Source organism: Equus asinus, chromosome 5 (genome assembly GCF_041296235.1).
Source record: "Equus asinus isolate D_3611 breed Donkey chromosome 5, EquAss-T2T_v2, whole genome shotgun sequence".
Lineage (NCBI taxonomy): Eukaryota > Metazoa > Chordata > Mammalia > Perissodactyla > Equidae > Equus > Equus asinus.
In genome coordinates this window covers 104,121,138-104,141,115 of record NC_091794.1, presented here as the reverse complement: position 1 = coordinate 104,141,115, position 19,978 = coordinate 104,121,138, and the positions used below count along the sequence as shown (strand labels likewise).

General features: G+C 44.4%; 1 protein-coding gene across 1 annotated transcript in view; it reads left to right on the top strand.

Moving 5' to 3' along the window:
* PDPN (podoplanin) overlaps positions 1-18,514 on the top strand; it is a 29,305-nt gene extending 10,791 nt beyond the window's left edge. Inside the window, exons 2-6 of the mRNA XM_014836255.3 lie at positions 8,345-8,451; positions 11,617-11,743; positions 15,175-15,213; positions 15,763-15,874; positions 16,739-18,514. Coding sequence (XP_014691741.3) covers positions 8,345-8,451; positions 11,617-11,743; positions 15,175-15,213; positions 15,763-15,874; positions 16,739-16,745 — 392 coding nt within the window. The 3' untranslated portion in view covers positions 16,746-18,514. The remainder of the gene's footprint in view (positions 1-8,344; positions 8,452-11,616; positions 11,744-15,174; positions 15,214-15,762; positions 15,875-16,738) is intronic.
* Positions 18,515-19,978: the final 1,464 nt, after the last annotated feature.

Sequence of the window (19,978 nt, the reverse complement as noted above, 5' to 3'; positions counted from 1 at the left end):
ACTTGTCTGATGTCTTCAGCCTTTAGACATTTCTCTTGGATTTTACAGGAGAGGCCCATGTCCCCAGTGCCAACGGCAGCCTGTCAAGTCTCGTCACTGGCCTTGGCATGCAGGGGCTGACAGGACCTGACACAGTGAGAGGACAGGCTGCTGCTCATTAAAAATCAAACAGCAGGGCAGGAAAGTTCCTCCTCCTGGGTGAAGGGTTCTCTCTTCAGCCATGCTGTCTCTTTCTTCAGGGGAGCACAGTGGACAGTGGCAGGCATATTATAATATAAGTGATAATTCAAAAGAAATTTCCTACTTGGCTGTAACTGTACTCTTTGTCAGTCACTCAACAAACATCTGCTAAATATTTACCATGGTGCCCAACACTGAGAATATGGGACAGTGTGGAATTCAAATAGCACAATGCATGCCTGGAAGAAAATTAAGAGAGAGTGCGTTTCTGTGGGATGCTGAGTGGCAGGGCCAAACCTTCTAGGAGGTGCCTAGAATTTCCACGGCCAAACTTTCGATCCAGTGAGCACTTTTCCAAGGTTCCAGGGAAAGGATGGGTGTGTGCAGAGGGGGAACCCATTGGCCACATGAGTGATTATATTGACCACAACCCAGTGTCTGCCAGGAGCTGGGAGTCTGGCACACAGCACTGAGTCAGGGAGTGGCTTTCAATATTCCAAAGAAAGAGTTCTACACACAGTCAGAAGAGGGGCCAGCCTGTAGGATGTGAGGAGTAACTCAAAAGATGTGGTAATAAAAGCAAAGTTTAACATCTTTCTTCTGGCGGCAGAAACTCACTTCATGGTAACTAAGGAAGCACCCCCCAACAGCTAAGTTTGGGATGTTTGGAATTGGGATGAAGGATGTACAAAGATCTGAGGACCTCAGTGATCACAGTGGGTGGTCTGCAGAGCACTAGAACACGTTGGAGGTTGGCCCCTTCCTACAGTTCTGGGTGTGTCTATCTTCAGGCTTCTGAGCACAGTATTGAGACATGATAGAAACATAATGTGCTAAAGCTGGTGTCTGGGCAAAGGAACAGAGGCAGGCGTTTTTATTTTTGCTTTCCAAATAGATGTTTTGACCTCCCTCTGAAAGCATTCCTTCATCCCAAGTGTCACTAGGAGGGGGGATCCTAGAATCAGTTGTTTATTCATTATCCTACAGTTTCTCCTACGGGGAAAACCAGAACTTCCTAAGATGTCCTAAGAAAAAAAACAGCGTTCTACTTCTCGATGCCCACAAAAACCCTTCCAAGGTCACATAGACAACCGTCTTCAAAGGTTCTTCTGTGCGTTTAGATGCTGGAGCAGCTCGAGATGCTAGAAAACACCAGCCGTCATGGACCATGCCTTAATCTATTGGCTAACACCACAGGTTTCCTTTGAAAACCCCGAGGGTAACTAACTCAGCTTGTGCCTTCTTTATTTTTAAAATCAACTTCCCCATTTCAAGATAAAACTCTGTCGAAGCTGCTTCTCCAGCTGTCCGATTCTGAAGCTGCAGGTCAGCAGAAGGAGGGGTACAATGGACTTCTCCCTCCCGTGGAGGTGGAAGTGGGGCGGAGGCTCTTTGCCTGAACTCACGTAGGGAACTTTTGTGGCTAGCTTGATAGAACAACGTGAAGCCCAGGAAAGGCCTCGGCATCCTCGGGGGATATCTTATTCAGTCCATCCATTCATACCCTAAATGCTGTGATCCTCAGAGCTGTAACATGGTGAAGTGAATTCTCGGTGCTGAGATTTTGTATTTATTTCTGATTGTTGGTGGGTAATGACTTCAGACACTTCCTGGTTCTGACCTGCCCAGTTCTTTCACCTCCCCACAGCCGCTGTCCTGGTGCAGCATCACCCACTCCTGCCTGGATCTAAGCCATCGCTCTGCTTCAGTCTGATCCAGCACCTTCCCTGATACACACACTGCACTCGCACCTGGCATGACTTCTTGGACTCACTGATGTCACTCCCCTTCTCGGAGCATCTCCTGGCTTCCTTTAGCACCCCAGTTGGAATCAAAACTCCCTCCTTACAGAGTGCCACCCAAGTGGCCTTCCATACCTCCTCAGTCTCGTCTCTTACCATCTAGCCACCCTGACCACCCTGTTTCTAGAGTGTGCAGTGTCCCAGGCTCATTCTGGGCTTCGGGTTTAGCTAGGCTGGCTCTTCACTTATCTGGAGTTCACTTAGTCATCCAACAAATACTTACTGAGTGCCCAGTATGGGCCAGGAATTTTAGGCAAGGGAGATGCTGAGATAAAACAGCCTCATTGAGCTTATGTTCTAGTGGGGCAGCCAGTTAGTGACCATATAGCATGGTAGGTGGTAAATGTGTGAGTGTGTGTATGTTGGGGGGGTGGTGATTTCAATGGGGGTTGGGGAAGGCCTCCCAGAGAAAGTGCGCTGTGAGCGGAGATCTCAGGGGGGTGAAGGAGCGCTACCTTGAGACTTTCTTGCTTGTCTGCTTGTTATGAGCCTCTGCTCCACCCCGCCAGTACCCAGATCCATGAGAACAGAGCCTTTGCCTGTTCTCTTCTCTGTCTCCGGTGCCCGGGACGGAGCCCCGCAAACAGCGGGTGTGCAGAAAATGTTTGGGGTGTTGACACAAGTAATCTGTAATCAACCTATAAATCAAAATTGGGGTGAGTTTATTATGAGCCAAGCCCAAGGACATGTAGCCAGGGAGAGGACCTGCACAAAGGAAACAAGCACTCCAGAGAAGTAGGGTGTCAGAGTGCTCTGTATCATCTTGGAACAAGGAACACGCATCATGTATGACAGGAATGTCCCTTTTACAACAGTCGTGAGATGCTTTGCTGGCACAGCAGGTCAGTGGTCACGTGGTGAACTCAGCAAGTCGGTAATTAATCGTTAGTTTCTAGAAAGAGATGCTTATCCCTAAAGAAATGCCAATAAGGGGAGGAGCCACATGTCTATCTTCCAGGGTGACATTCTTGGCTTTGGGACGTTGTGAGTGTTTAAAGCAGATGTAGAAAGCATGCTCCACAGGCCACATCAAGGCTTTCTAGAAAAACAGCATCAGACCAAATTAGTTCTAAACCAAATGGCTTCCTCCTATACTCCAGTGTACTCTATTGCTTGTCGGTTATTCATCAGGGGATATCGAGGTAAACCTTTGGAAGATTCCAGTCTTGATCATTGCTGCTGCCTTAATTTGTAAAGCCAAGAGGAGAGTGGCTGCTCAAAGAGACACAGCTTTGTGTAAAGCAAATCACGCTTTCCTTGTAAGCTACCACTTCTGAACGCTTGGTCCTAGAAGAGGATGCATTTGAGGAAATCAAGATTGGGGTCGCTAAATAATTAGGTCGGAAGATTCTGAGCAGATGGGACTTCATGAGAGGAGGTGGGATGGCAGAGGAAGCAGTTGCTGCTGACAACCAGGATTAAAATTTACGAGAAGGGGGCTGGCCCCGTGGCCGAGTGGTTACGTTCGCACGCCCCGCTGCAGGCAGCCCAGTGTTTCGTTGGTTCGAACCCTGGGTGCGGACATGGCACTGCTCATCAAACCACGCTGAGACAGCGTCCCACATGCCACAAGTAGAAGGACCCACAACGAAGAATATACAACTATGTACCGGGGGGCTTTGGGGAGAAAAAGGAAAAAAATAAAATCTTTAAAAAAAAAATTTACGAGAGGATGAGGATGGAGGTGAGAAGGAAGGATGTCAGAACCAGGGAGGGGCAGCAGGCTTTCCAGGTCAGGGGATGGAAACTTAGGAAGAGGAGATGTCAAGGGGAGGGGGTCTTGCTACGCTGGCCTAACAGGATTCTCGCTAAAAGCTGGCCAAGGGCTTAGGCATCAAAGGTGGGGGATGGGGAACTTGATCAGAGGTCGGGGTGGGGGCTTCTCTCCAAACTGACTTAGCAGGATTCTTGCTGAAAGCGGACTCTGCAAGGATGGACACAGAAGCTTAAGGTTGAGACTCAGAGGAGCCTAACTATGGTTTGGTCAGGCAGAGGCCTTCATCACCCTCACTTTCCTTGTCTGATAAATGGGGACCATGATGCCAGTGCAACCCAGCCACGGGGCTATTGTGAAATTGAGTCAGTGGAAGACAGCACATAAACCCGATGTTGCTGAACAGATGTGAGGGAAGGTGTTGTTACAAGCTGTGCCTCCCGTGTGAGGTAGACCCCACAGCTCAGAAACACCTCAGTGCACTTCTGTTCAAACAGCCCACTCTTCCTCCTTGCTGTCTACACCCCGTTTTATTCTAGCTACATCCTTGGCGCTGATTTAACTTGGTAGCAGCCAGCCGATGTGTGGGGGAAGAACGAGCTGATGGTGAGGGGAGCATAGATGCAAGAATCGGTTCCAGAAAGAGTCTGTAGACGGCGAGCGGTATGTAAGGAGGCAGACGCAGTGCCCAGGCCATTTAAGCTGATCCTTGAGCGGAAAGGTTTTTCCTATGACTGTGACACGGTATTTGAAGGGAGACATTTGTCTCAATGACAGCTAGTTTTGAAGTAAAGGGGAAAAGAAGATTTATTGGAACGACAGCCTAATCTTTTGGGGGAAACCAAATTATATTCCCATTTTACCTCATAAGATAAATAGAAATATTAAGTGTAAGAACTTATGTAACCATAAGGAAAATATAGGTGGGTGAATATTTCTGTAATCTTGAGGTAAGATTTGTGTCAAAGGGACAAAACAGGCTTAAAAGTTTGATTGGCAACAGAGCTGCCACTTACAAAAGAGATGCAAATGCTAGCTAGTAAAAAGAAAATGTCTGGGACCGGCCTGGTGGCGCAGCGGTTAAGTGCGCATGTTCTGCTTCGGTGGCCCAGGGTTTGCCGGTTCAGATCTCGGGTATGGACCTGGCACCGCTTGGCAAGCCATGCTGTGGTAGGCGTCCCACATATAAAGTAGAGGAAGATGGGCATGGATGTTAGCTCAGGGCCAGTCTTCCTCAGCAAAAAGAGGAGGATTGGCAGTAGTTAGCTCAGGGCTAAACTTCCTCAAAAAAACCAAAAAAAGTTTGCAGCATCTATTCCAAAGACTATATTCTTAAGGCATAAACAGCACTTGCAAAACTCTAAAAAAGATGAACACTGTAAAAGACAAATGGTCACAAATGAAGACATTTCTAATGGCCAACAAACAAATGGAACAACTCCCCACCACTAATCAAAGAAATATAGGTAAAACCAAAAACTGAAAACACTTGTTCAAAAGATTTTTCTCAACAGTTTGGAACTATTACAATACAGTTACAATAACAGCATGATTTAACCTCGCATCTAAATTCTAAAATATTTTTAAAGAAGTGCCATCCCATAAATGTATGTAAATTAGAATAATTTCTTTAGAGATGCTAGGCTTTGGTGCACAGATAAAAATGATTCATAATTAGTACTTTCACACCAATAAGCATCTCTTCTGTTCTTACTTTTTCTCAAACTTAAGGGCTTGTTGACTCAAATAATCCATAATCAATCTATAAATCAAAATTGGGGTGAGTTTATTATATAAGCCAGGTCTGAGGACTATGGGAAGCTCTCCAAAGAAGTGGGGTGCACAGAGCGGTTCTATACCATCGTGGAACAAAGAACGGACATCACATATGACAGGAATATCTTTTTCTATTGTCATGAGATGCTTTGCTGGTGCAGATCAGTGATGGTGCGCAGCAGGTTGGTGGTCAGCAGGTCAGTGGCCACAAGATGAGTTAACGCAGGTCAGTCATTAATCCTTAGTTTCTGGGAAGAAATGCTTCTCCTTAAAGAAATGCTGATATGGGGAAGGCAATATCCCTATCTTTACGGGCATCATTCTTGGCTGTGGGACCATGTGAGTGTTTAAAGCAGATGTATAATGTATGCTCAACGGGCCACGTCAGCCCCTTCTGGAAAAACAAGGTCAGGCCGTATTAGTTTTAAACCAGATGGCTTCCTCATATACTCCAATATATGCTATTGCTTGTCATTTATTCATCCAGCCTTAAGGTAAAATGATTTATCGCATCATCTTCTCATAGGTCATGTAAACTTTGGCCTCGCATTCTTAAGAAAAACACACACACCCAAATTCTGAACTAAATGGATGGGTTGCTACTGTATTTGGAAACTTCCACTGATTCTGACCCGCCGCTGGGTGAGGCTGGGTGTGTCAGGAAGAGGTGTTCACGTAAGCAGGAGTGTGCACTGCTCCAGCACTGACGCTGTTATTGTGGGTTCCTCACCGGGCTTATGTAAACAGCTGTGTGTGTTGCCTGTGCACACACGTGTCTTAGGAGGAAAAAACCACTGGCGAGCAATGGCCTTGATACTTGATTTGAATTTCACCATTCAAGGGAAAGGGACGTCAAATGCTGGCTGGAAACTCGGCGGCTGGGCGCATAGGAACTCCTCACCCAGGACAGCCTTCAGCCAAAATAATAAGAGGGACAATGGAGGATCTCTCGTTAAAGATCAGCTTTCCCATGGAGCAAAAAGAATGCCAGGGCCCTGAGACAAAGACTCGCATCTTAATCATGAGTGTCATTCATAAAACCCCCTTTGTCTATTCAGAGGGATTTTAGTGCTTGGCCCTGTGGGCCAAAAAGAACAAGGAGGAATTTTTATCAAGTTACGCTTTCAATGAACTGAACCTTCTCTGAAAGAATTCAAACCAACTTCACTCAGTACTTGATTTTTTTTTCTAAGCAAGGGTGGCTTTTGTTTTTTAAAGTTAGAAGACGCCGTATAGTAAGTGATTTTGCTGAACAGCTCCAGAAAATATTTTTTAAATTGATGATCGGTTAACCGCGTTCAGTCCAGGAGAAGAAGGCAAAGCGATATTTCGCCTTGAGCTGTTTAAATACATTCAGCATCTGCCTGCACCACAGAGTCATAAATCCTTGTGGGAGCCAATCGCGACCCCCACACCCACCCCAGCAAATGGCCAGCAGGGGAGGCAAACTATTTGCATGCACTGAGGCATTCGGTTGTTGCTAACTGGTGAAAGCTTTTTCCCCTCAGATGAAAAATAAATGCATATTCTTAGGAGGCTCCTCAGAGCCTTTGATTGGCAGTTTCAGATTAGGACTCTAGATGCCAAGAGAGACAGCTCACGGAACAAGTGAATTCACTTGAGAGGTTTTCTCCCTCTGCATCAGCCAAGAAGTTGTGATCAAATATTTACTAGCTGTGTCTTTGGCATGGCTGTCAAAGCATAGAGAGAAATAATATATCCTACGGCGAGAATGGGGCTGCTGACTTGAGCTCTGCCTCGATACAAACATCTGCTCTTTAATTACACCGGGCAGTCTCCGGGCGCCCCTCCCTCTTGCTCCCCGGATGCGCGTGCTTGCTTATTTTGCAAGTGTAGTCAGTCAGTCATGGGATTTCCAGAGCCACTCTGAGCCTGGGGAGGGAGGCCGTGGCCAGTGAGTCAGAGCTTTAACTCGTGGAAAGGATTATTTGAAGAGCTGAGATGATGCTCCAGCTCGGTCATTAGTTCAGGTTGTTGTGACAGAGGTGGAAGAAGAGGCCACTGTGGCTATCTGTGTTCTCCCCTGGTCCTGGAATTCAACCTGCTCATCCACCCCAGCCATCCCCTGCTGCTCCAGAAACCTTTCTCATTGGCGCCACAGGGTCATTCGTCCGATGTTAATGCGGAAGCGCCAGGGCCGGGGCAGTGAGGGCTCCTATAGCCCTGGGTGCACTTAGGGTTCTGTTGGTTATCTCGGCAGCCTTAAGTATATTATTGGCCTTCAGCTGTAGACATTAACCCCAAGTGTAAAAGAAGAGGTTGAATTCTGCGTAATCTCTGAGGTCTGTGGTCAGAGCCAATGGTCCCAATCATTCGGGTAGACAGCAGTCTCAAAATTAAATGGAGAGCAAACTTGATTTTAAAAAGATGGAGATCCCACCTTTGGACGTTCTGGTTCAGTAGGTTTGAGATAGAGTCTGCAAATTGGTATTTTTAGAAGACTTTCCAGGTGACTTTAATTTAGAATTTTTCCAGGTCTAAATGATATCCTGTTAACCTGCATACATTAATTCACTGTATGAAATGGCACCAGGAAGAATCTGGTTCGTTACTGAAAAGGAACGGTGTCCACCCCCATTCAGCCTGCCTCCATGGGACACCAGGGAGGGGCTGGGGCTCACCTTTTTGTTTTTCCATCTTCCTTTGTTTTGCAATGGAGATAACTGGGCCATTGTACGTGCTAGGGGTGCTGCAAGGAGAATGGTTTGTGGTTAGTGGGAAAAATGACCAACCCCCACCCCACAAAAATCCTCAAAAGAAATGGGAAGGAAAATAATCTGATTGTACCCGGCCAGTTGGGTCTGCCTGTACTATTTCCACCTTCAGTCCTGACTCAGTTTTTCTTTTTCAGCCAGCACATTAGGGCCAGAAGATAACATTATGACTCCAGGTGTGGAAGACGGCGTGGTGACTCCAGGTAGCAGTGAAGACTCTGAGTCTACTGGCTCGCCAGCTCTGGTGAGTGTCGCCAGGAAGGGAGGAATTTGCTCCGTGGGCATGCAATCACGTGCAAGGATATGATAAATGTATATATAAATCAAATCCTCGGGAGCCGCCATGCGAAGGAATTGTTGTGTGGCTGACAACAAAAGGTACTTCCCAGTGTCATCTTGCTAGCAGGTAGTTGGTGTGCTGATCACGGGGGATCTGAGAGTGTACACCAGGCTTCTCGGACTGGTAAGGAAGTGGGTTTATAGATGTTCAATCTGTTACAGCCCAATTTTCAATAGAATAAAAGTCTTGGATGTTGCGGCACTGTCTTTGCTATAAAAGTTTCTAAATATGTATTTGCAATTTCTTGTCTTTTTGTAGACCAGTAATAGCACAGACTAGAACCCATCCACAGACCACAGTGGTGTAGGCTATGTGGAATCTCAACCAACACGTTCCTAACCTAATGAATTTTAATCAATTCATATGTGCCTTAAGCACCTGCCATAGGCCACACAAGATGCCAGGCTCTGGGAGGCATTGAGGGCGTATATCAGCCACCCCTGTGATCCTTGAGGTGCTTATAATTTAGTTAGTAACACGGAACAGAGGCTCCTGCCCACCCGTCTGACCTCGTGGCACCGCTGTCTGCACTTTCTCTGTTTCAGCCATGTTGGCCCTTCTGGCCTTTGAACTTATTCCACCTTAGGTTTTTGTTTTCTCTTCTTAGAACACTCCCCAGATCTTTCCATGGCTGACTTTTTCTCCGAACTCTCAAGTTCAGACGTTATGTCAAAGAGGCACAGAGTAATCCTGCTGCCCCCTTCAGCCACTCTGCCCCCAAGAAGTTACCCTCTAGCCCTGAGGTCAGCAAACTACCCACCAGATTTGGCCCACCGCCTGTTTTGGTAAAAAAAAAAGTTTTATTGGAGCCCAGCAATGCCTGTTCAGTTGAGAATTACCTAAGGCTGCCTTCCTACTGTAAGAGCAGAATTGAGTAGTTGGTTGCAAAAGAGCCTGAATGGCCTGCAAAGCTGAAAATATTTCCCATTTGGCCCTCTACAGAAAAAGTTTGTCAGTCTCTGCTCTAGTCCACTACCTAGCTCATGTTTTCTTCAAAGCACTTAAAATCATCTAAAATGACCTTTTGTATATGTTTCTTGTTATATCTTCATACCCTGCCACCCCATCCCAGAATGGAAGCTTCAAGAGGGCAGGGCATTTGTATTACTCACATTATATCTTCAGGGCTTGGAACCATGCTGAGCACATAGCAGGTACTCATTAGCATAATTTTTTATTGTGTTAAAAAAACACATAAAATTTTACCATCATAACCATTTTTAAGTGTCCAGCTCGGTAGTGTTGAGTATATTCACCTTGTTGTGACACAGATCTCCAAAATGTCTTCATCTTGCAAATCTGAAACTCTAGATCCACTAAACCAGAACTCCCCTTTTTCTCCTTTCTCCAGTCCCCGGTATGCACCATTATACTTTTTATCTCTATGATTTTGACTACTCTAAGTACCTCATGTAAATGGAATCATACAGTATTTGTCTTTTGGTAACTGGCTCATTTCACTTAGCATAATGTCCTCAAGGGTCATCCATGGTGTAGCATGGTACAGGACTTCCTTCCTTTTTAAGGCTGAATAGTATTCCATTGTGTGTGTATACCACATTTTGTTTAGCCTTTCACCTGTCAATGGACATTTGGGTTGCTTCCAACTCTTGGTTATTGTGGATAGTGCTGCTGAGAACACGGGTATGAACATATCTCTTCAAGACCTTGCTTTCAATTCTTTTGGGTATATACCCAGAAATGAGATTGTTGGATCATATGGTAGTTCTATTTTTAGTTTTTTTGAGGAATCTCCATCCTGTGTCCCATAGCACTTGCACCATTTTCATAGCATAGCATAGCATAGCGTAGCGTAGCGTAGCATAGCAACTGCATCCCACCAATGGTGCACAGCGGTTCCAGTTTCACCATGTCCTCGCCAACACATTGTTTCCTGTTCTTTTGATAGTAGCCAATCTAATGGATGTGAGGTAATAATCTCATTGTGATATTTATTTTCATTTTTCTGATGATAAGTGATATTGAGAATCTTTTCACACGCTTGTTGGCCATTGTATATTATCTTTGGAGAAATGTCTATTCAAGTCGTTTGCCCATTTTTTAATCAGGTTATTTGACTTTTTGGTGTTGAGTTGTAGGAGTTCTTTATACCTTTATCACGTATAGGACCTGCAAATATTTCTCCCATTCCGTAGGTTGCCTTTTCACTCTGTTGATTGTGTCCCCTGATGCACAAAGTTTTTAAGTTCGATTTGGTCCCATTTGTCGATTTTTGTTGATGTTGCCTGTGCTCACTGGCATATTTGTTGAATGTGACATTGGCATGAACTTTGGAGTCAACAGAACATCTTCCAACTCTTCTTCTGTCGCTTGTTGGCTAAGTGATCGTCTAATCTCTTGAAGCTTTGTTGATCCTATACAACTAATAATAGGATCTACTTCATCGGGTTTTCATGGAGTAAATGAGAAGATACATCCATGCACCGCATGGTGACGTTCAGTTAACGTCGGACCACATGTACAACAGTGGTCCCAGAAGATTAGTACCATAGAGCCTAGGTGTGTAGTAGGCTATACCATCTAGTTTTTTGTGTAAGTACGCTCTGTGACGTTTGCACAATGAGATCACCTAACAACTCATTTCTCAGAAAGTATCCCCTTCGTTAAGCAATGCATGGCTGTATTTAAAGGGCCTGGCACATAGAAAGCCCTCAATAAAAGCTAGCTATTACTCTAATTGTGGGAGGGAGGGCATTGAAGGATGAGAAACCATAATATGTGCCAGGGAATTGTTACAGACAAAAGTGCCATTCAAGTTCAAGGGAGAGAAAGAATTAAAGCCTGGTGATCTGGTATTTTCTGAAGAATTAAGACCCTAGGAAGTCGTGCTAAACATTTGGCTTTCATTTCTGGAGTAGATTTGGTTCTATTCCTGTCCTCACTCTTGTTTCTTTTTGTTTGTTTATTATCTTGTTTCCACTTTAAATTTATGTCATTGTCTAGTTTATGTGTGTATACCACTTTAAATCCTTTTCTGTTATAAGGCAGAGTATATATTTTAAAGCATTATGTTTTATTTCTGTTTTGCCTCATTTACACCTCTAATAGGTGCCAAGAAGTACAAAGAGTACAGGTGGAGATTTCGAGGATCGGTCAACTCTAGGCAACACAGTCCATACCCCAGGAGAAAGCCAGAGCACCAGAACGCCAAGTGTGCTAACTGGTCACCCCACGGGTAAGAAAACCAATCATCCCAATAGGGATTGACCTTCTTTTGCATAATCAGTGCGTTCCCAAAACCATGAACAAATATAATAATCAATAGGGCACATTTTGGAATGCAAGAGTCAATTCTGAACCAAGCTTTATGTGGTAGGTTCAGAATTCGAATTGTTGGGTTGCTGAACACAACTCTCTACCTTGAATGACAGCTAGTGATAATGCCCCAACAAGGGCAAGTTAAGTAGTTCCTGGTGTCATGTTGCTGACCCTAAGTTGACGTCATACTACGCTTAGAACTTTGTGTTGACATCCAAGAGCATAAACCTCAGCCAACCTACGTAAATCTTAATCGGGTCAATACTAATATTTACCATCTTGTATGGAGTTCGTGTCGGTACACATGGAGCAAGAATCTTTTCTAAACCAGTCTTCCCAGGATTGGGGATTGTCTTGTGATTCACAGTCGGCACCTGCAGCAGTGTGACGAGAACACCTGGGAGAGAAAGTTTGGAGGAGGACGTTGGGTCTTTGCCATTATTATGAGGTTTACACCATCGCTGATGAGAATGAGGAAAGATCATTGCCATTACAACTTAGCCATAGAAAGTGGTAGTTTCCTATTTCTAGAGCTTTCTGAAGAGAAATACAGTTGTTGGGATTTTTACAAAATGTGCCTTATTTTATAGTAGATAGGGAAGTGAGAGCAAAGGAACTAATCCTCCAATAACTGCAATGAGTGCTTGCTAACTTGAGCAACTTTACATAAATCATTTAATCCACATAAGTATTTCCATCTTTAAACAAAAGTAAATACAAAGACTTTGCCTAAAGTAGTGGTTCCTCAAACCAGTTGCACATCTGAACACCTAGAAAGTTATTCTTTATTGTTTCGTGTACATTTCCAGACACAAGAGCCAATCTGGTTTTAAAAACTCTATGGCACTTCTGAAGATTTAAAGAGTGCTTTGTATTTGTACATCCACGTTCATAGCAGCATTATTCACAATAGCTAAAATGTGGAAATCATAGATGGATGGATAAACAAAATGTGGTATAGACATACAATGGAATATTCCTCAGCCTTTGAAAGGAAGAAAATTCCTACACATGCTACAATGTGGATAAACCGTAAGGACATTATGCTAAATGGAATAAGCCAGTCACCAAAAGACAAATACTGTATGAGTTCACTTAGATAGGTACCTAAAGTAGTGAAAATCATAGAGACAGGAAGGAGAGGAGTGGTTGCCCAGGGGCAGGGCATGGGAGTTATTGTTTGATGGGTTTATAGTGTCAGTTTGGGAAGATGGAAAGAGTTCTGGAGATGGATGGTGGTGATGGCTACACGACAATGTGAACGTGCCTAATGCCACTGAACTGTCCACTTAAAAATGGCGAAGATGGTGAACTTTGTGTTATATATATTTTACCACAATAGAAAAAAAAAGCCTCATAAAGTGCTTTGAAAATAAAGCCTAAAGGTGATTCCAAGATGCTAAAGAAATGGTTGACATTTAAACACGGAGAAAACCAAATAGGGCTAAGCAAGGAAAGAATCATCAATACAATTGGTCATTGGGAAGCATTTTAAAATTTTGGAGAAGAATTGATCATTTTTAACCTGAGTTGACAGCTAATTAGCAGCAGAAAATGGAGCCTTCCAGGCTGAATATTCTTTCTGTCATATAGGATACCTCTCCTATCCCTTAAAAAAAGTTCTCAGTTGCCTGGAAAATACTCATGGTTATTCTCTCGTCCCCTCCCACCCTGTCACAGAGAGTGTGACTTAGGGCACATTCCCACTTCAGACATGAGTGTCCTAAGAAATTTTCACATGTGAGTTAAAATTTAATTATAAGCACTCGGTTTTTTTTAAGAGGAGATTTTATTAGGGCAGCAGATGTGTTTCCCATGAAACGTCGAAGTTCGATGATGTTCACGTTTATGACACATTCTCCTGATTACAGACAGTGTCATCGGGAGGGAGCTGGGGAGTATACAACTCATAAGCTCTAATTTAATAGGGGATCTTCCGCAAACTTTATTTTTGGTAATACGTTTTCTAACCAATGGTGCATCGGTGGTTATAATGGCGTGTTTGGAGGCCAGAATTGGCAGCCACCATGTTAAGACATGGTAAGTAAATGATTGACCTGTCGTTGCTGGGAGTTGGCGGCCAAGGATGACACTTTGGGAGCTGATTCAATGACACTTTTGTTCCAGGCAGGCTTCCAACCCAGCAGGCTCCCCACTACGTCTTTATGGTGGGAAAGCACAGTCAGCTGGAGCTCCATTTAAATGCTCCAGAGCCATGGGTTCAGCTCCTGCAGGGACTCCTATCCTGGGGCCATCTTGAAACGGGGAAGACAGCTTTGGTACAAAGAGGATGGCTTCTTTCAAACCCAGCCATTAGAAAAAGCCAGCATCTCGTAGACGATGGTTGGCTGGTTCCACCTTTGATCAGGAGAGCTGCTGGACATCTGTGGTAACTTGCAAGTTGTGAGCTAAGGTTCTAGGGGCGGGTGTGACTGAGTCACTTCTCTCCATTGTGTCATTTAATCAAGGAAGACATCTTGACTTTTTCTCCATCTGCAAACTAGATAAACAGCTACCATCCACAGAAGTTAAGGACTCCTTTAAGAGACTGATGGGAGAAACAAAAGAAAACAAAAACACTTTATTTTTAAATAGGAAATGTATAAAATTATCTGAAAAAAAACTGACAATTTTATTGCTTGCTTATGGGAAGGCACTCGTGAGTAACTTACACCCATGTGGTAGGTAAATGAGAATAGTCACACTGTAGCTATTGGACTAGGTTTGGCTGCAGATAGAAATCCTAAGGTATCAGAGGCAGAAACACAAAGGGTGTGTTCTCTCATTAAACTTAGCTGGGCATATTGCTGCCCTTTAAGATCTGGATTTTTGCTACACAAGAGAAAGCAGAGAAAAGATATCACAAGACGCATCACAGTCGTGGCCACATCTTCCAAATCTAGAGGATTGCTCTCAAAATGAAAATCCCTCAAAATAGCCCTCATTGCAGTGGGGGAGTTTTCCGTGATCTTGACATCGGACCAAGAATCAACAGCCTTGGATTCTTTTGTTACCCGACCTCTGAAACTTCCCGACCATTTAGTTGCGATCTCTGTGGGTCAGTTTCCTTGACTCTGCTCTCTAATGTGGATGAGAAAAAAGTAATGTACACGAAAGTACTGTGGACCCATAGGTGTGAAGTAGTGTTCATAAATTCAATAATAACAGTTGTGAAGGCCAGATCATGCCAGAGCTTGCTTAAAAATTCCCTGATCCAATTTATTTCAGAAATTATCCTCTGTTTGTGTTTTCTCCCTTCCACGTAGGGTAAATTCATCTTTTGCCAATTGTTAAATTATAGTTATTAAATCCTAATAATTCTATATCATTACATCTCTCTCTTTACAGAGAAAACGGATGGAAACACAAAGGCAACAGTTGAGAAAGGTAGGCTAGATTTTGGTATCAAAATATTCTTATGGGAGCTAAAAAAAAATATTTCTTTGAACCTAATCTTTGTGATGAATTACATTTTTTCCTGGATTGTAGTCAACAAGCGCAGAGCGCAGAACTTCCGGAGATCAGGTTTCAAACCTCTTTTAAGAGAGAAAAGGGAATTGCCTGTATTTGAAAATAAACCAACCACAAATGAGTCTATTCACTTAATGACAGCCATGGAGAATGGTATCATATCACAATTTATTGTGACTAAGAATGAAAATAGGGGCTAATTTAATAGTCATACGCAAATACTACCCAGTAATTACCAGTGAAGCCACCCAGTATGAATGGTATGCTTGATAGATCCTGAAACCCAGAAATATTCCATTCATAAGATGAGATCAGAATAGCGCAAAGTTTCTCCTCTTCTAAGTCAACTTCCTCTGGACAGAGGGGAAATGACGTATTATTTTCTGTGTGCTGTGGGGCGGTGGCATTGTTTATCACAAGTATATTATTTATCTGGGGCTCATGCTTTTTCTCCCTCTCATTCAGATGGTTTGTCGACAGTGACTCTGGTTGGAATCGTAGTTGGGGTCTTAGTAGCCATTGGATTCGTTGGTGGGATCATCATGGTGGTCGTGCGAAAAATGTCGGGAAGGTTCTCGTAAGTAAATAACTTACTCCCATCTGATAGGTAAATGAGGGCGGTCATTTCTAGGACTCCTTTGAACTAATAGAAACTTCTAAATAAAGGTCATGTTCAGAAGTCCCACGCCTTCCCAGTACTCCATCTGAAGTTTCCCCAGGGGAGCTGGTGTCTACTTGGGCCTTAGAAGGTTCCAAGAAAAGAGTCAGAGCCAAAGATGGCTCTTGAGTTGACTTCTGTTGAGATCTGATCAAATCTGACCTCTTGTCTTAATTTTTCAACCAACTGAACTTGAAGGAAAGCCCAAACCAAGTTTCAACTTGATATACCTAATCACCGGCTCGCCATCATCAGAGGGAGGTGGTTTCTGGAAGAGCACGAGTCCCAGAGCCAGGGCTCCATTCCACTGAGGGATTCTACTGGTGATGGGGTCCCTCCCTCCGCTCCTGCCCTGCAGGCAGCCCCACGCCCTGGTGTACGCCTAGCATTGACTACAGATAAGGGGAAGGAATTCTTTCTCTATTAAAATTCCTTAAGAGTTCAGAACATTCAAATTCATAGCCAGAGGAAAACTTTTTCTTGTTTCTGTTGGGGAGATGACATATGACTGGGGGGAGAGGGAGAGGAGAAATGCTGTAAGACGGAGGGGTTGAGGGACACGATTGACAATTAAGTTGCAGACTTATGTGTTTGGAAATGCCTGGGAATCTGGCCCTGGCTGCATGAGGACCAGGCATGGAGGAGAAATGAGCAGGGAGAGAAGAGTGCCAGGTTCCAGGATTGGAAGACCTACACAAAGGACAATAGGAACGATGACTCATGGGTTACCATTCACAGGGCCAGTAAAAGAAGTGATAGTCACCTTTCTCTTTGTTTTCACAGGCCCTAAAGAGCCAAAGAACTGTGCCCTTCTGCCAACATGTTTAAAAAGAGAGTTTCCGATTCCCCCGTCCCTGGGCATGTGGGAGAAGATGACCCATGGAAATGCTTGGCCACCCCACTCAAAATCCATGGTGATCCCTCCGCTTGCCAAAAGTAACCGAAAGACAGAGAATTCGCAAGACTTCCTCCTCTAAGCACTTGTCTTTTGAAAATTTTTTTAAATATAGATTTTGTAAAAGATGATTTAAAAAACAAAATGTATATAAAATAGAGCAAAACTGTGTAAACTGATTTGTAATTAAGATGGACAATATAATTCAATCAATGTTAGCAACTGTTATCATGACTTCGTACTGACCATTCTCTGTTATTGTTAAAATGCAAAAGAATCTGAAAATATTTATACCAATGGAGTCTTTGGGTCTACTGCTGTGTCAGTAAATGGCATGAGCATTTTGCAATTTCTGATCTGTTAAAATGGCCACGTTGCGGTCTAGTTGGGTCTATTTTGAAAGCCCGATTGAGTGTGAATAATCAAGTAGAAAATTTAAACTTGATAATATGTTATGAGCAACTGTCTTTCATTGGTCCAGATAAGTCATTTCAAAGGCATCCATTTTAGATCATAAACAGGAATCCATACTTTGGAGAAGGTGTTTTGTTTCTCACAACAAGGCCACTGGGCAGCCCCTCGTCTTGCTTTTCCGCCTTCTCCAGCAATGACTCGACAACTCAAAGGTTCGCTCCCACCTGCCCCCTCTGCTCCTTCAGATGTGGGGGAACCAGAGCTAAGGGGGCAGCCTTTTCTCTTTCCTATGACGCAAGTCCTTCCGATTGGCTGCTTTGTTCTGAAATATGGAGATCTCAGCCCTGGATGCTGAGGAGGCTGCTGGAGGCCCAGTGGTGCCAGAGGCTCCAGAGTCCCAGAACCACGAAGCATGATGGTCCCCGAACAGAAAGAAGCCCTGTGTGTGCCTCTGGCCTGGGGAATGGAAGCTGCCAGGTTTCTAACTTTCATTTGCTACCTCAGAGGAAAGACATGGGGAAGCAAAAATAATGTTGTAAAATATTAAGTTTTAAAAAGCAGCTGGATTTGAAGACTTGATTTAAAAGTGAAAGATATCCCCAGTCTTCATGAGACACCACAGATTTCTGTGGGGCCATAATTGAAAAGCTCAGAATAAAGGGGCCCAAGCCGCCATTCTGTCTTGGCCCCATCCAGCTCAGTACATTTCTTCCCATAGTCAGTTGAAGTCTTTTTCCTAAGCAAAAAGTTTTTATACTGAGCAGATGCTCTGTCATGATTGTGGTTGTGCAATTCTGACATCCTCTAAACATGTACGAGTTCATAAATCAGGAAAAAGTAAATGATCAGTTGGAAAACACAGCCCATCCCTCCCATTTTTTGCAGTAATATGTGGATGTTATTTGAAACAGTGTGCCCTTCTGCTGCCCAAAATGCAGCTGGTCCGCCAGCCCAGGGTCCATATTCGAACATCGACTGATTGAGAGAAGGGCTTTAGAAGAACTTTAGGAGCTTCAATATCCTTCCGTTTCATCGCTCAGATTCCTGAACAGGAGTTGGGAATGCTGTCCATTTCATCTTTTTATCCTTTCCTTTTTTCTCTCACTGTGAAAAATAGCAGTCGACCCCAAGTCGTACACTGGACCCATGACCTGCTGGGACAGGACTGTGGGTTTCTTGGTCACATCTGTGTTGGTGCTCAATGCAGTGTGGACATGTTTTAAAATAAAACAGATGATTGCGCGTAACAATGAGTCAGACCTTTGATTGGAAATCTCGATCAAGTCTGGGTCACACTTGAGAACGTCTCCGGATAAGATCATAAGTGATGTAAACATCTGCCTCTTGACTTGATTGGGAGCGCATTATAAAAGGTCACAGGATGTATGTCCGTGGGAAAGACATGTAACTACACCTTTCACCTAGGGCTCTGCCAGAGCAGAGAGGTTAAGATCGAGCCAGGAATGGGATGAAAAGTCGAGGAGCGCCTGGGACTTCTGCCCTCTGGTCACAAAGCGTTGACAAGGTTTGGCCTGGCTCCTGATTTCTCTGCACTGAAGGGAGGAGCCAGATGAGAGAGCAGTTACCCCTTGCTCCTGCCTCTTCCCTGGGAACCTGCCCTCAGGGCTGTAGGGCTTGGCGACCGAAGAACAGGAGGTAATAACCCCTGTGAGTTGTTCCAGCAGCCCGTGGGCCTGGACAGCATGCCGCTCCGGAATTCCCGTTCCTGGGGCAAGTCACTGCTCTCTCGCCCTCAGCTGCAAATGCCCTGCCTGGTCTGGAGACTGCCGTGGCCAGGTGGCTCTGCTTCTGTCCCTCTGTCCCTCTCTGTTGGTCGATCTGCTCTGCATCCCCACCTACACCACTCTGTATGGATTCCAGAGCCACACGCTGGGTCCCCTCCCTGCCAGCCGTGTCTCCACTCACCAAGGTTGAATGCCAGGAGCAGGAGAGCTGTTAGCATTGTGCTTTCCTATAATACTCAGTTTTTGTTAAATCTGGATTGTGGAATTTGCCAGATGTCAGGGATCCTGGGTGCCCCTGTCGTAACGGGTGACACATAGTGGAAAAGCCCAGGATTCGAATCCTGTTCTGCTACTTTTTCAGCTATAATCTCTCGGATGAGTCATTTAACTTCTTTGGGCTCCAGTTTCTTCTAAGAACTTCCATGAGGTAGTTCGGAGAGCATGCCTTTTCTAGCAGAAATCTAAGCCCGTCCACCTAGTCCCACAGACTCTGAAAGAGAACGGGCCCTCAGCTCCGTCAAGTGTAAATTTCTGTTCTATCACACGCTACGCACAGGAGATGACTGGAGACCAGGGCTGCCAAGGGTACCAGAAGCTTAAGGAAACGACTCCATCCGCTCTGCCATCCCTCAGAAACATCTGGGGTGCAGGCGACGCTGCAGTTAACTGTTGGCACCATATTAAAGCCCTGTTTGAACCCCTATGATGATTTTTTTTCTTTCAACCTGAGAGAACCAATTGAAAACCAGGACTTAGTTCTGCTTCATGTGCCACCTTTAATGAACAAGGAAAGAACAAGTCACTTAATCCCTTGCTGTCTCCATCTTTATTTTAATTCCTACTTATTTGGTATTCAGGGCATGGGGTTGCTTGTGACAAATACTTCCATGGGGAGTAACGCATATTGACATTAAAACTTTTTTTTGCTAATTAAAAGTCCAGGGAAAGTGGGAGACTTCCCTGAAATAC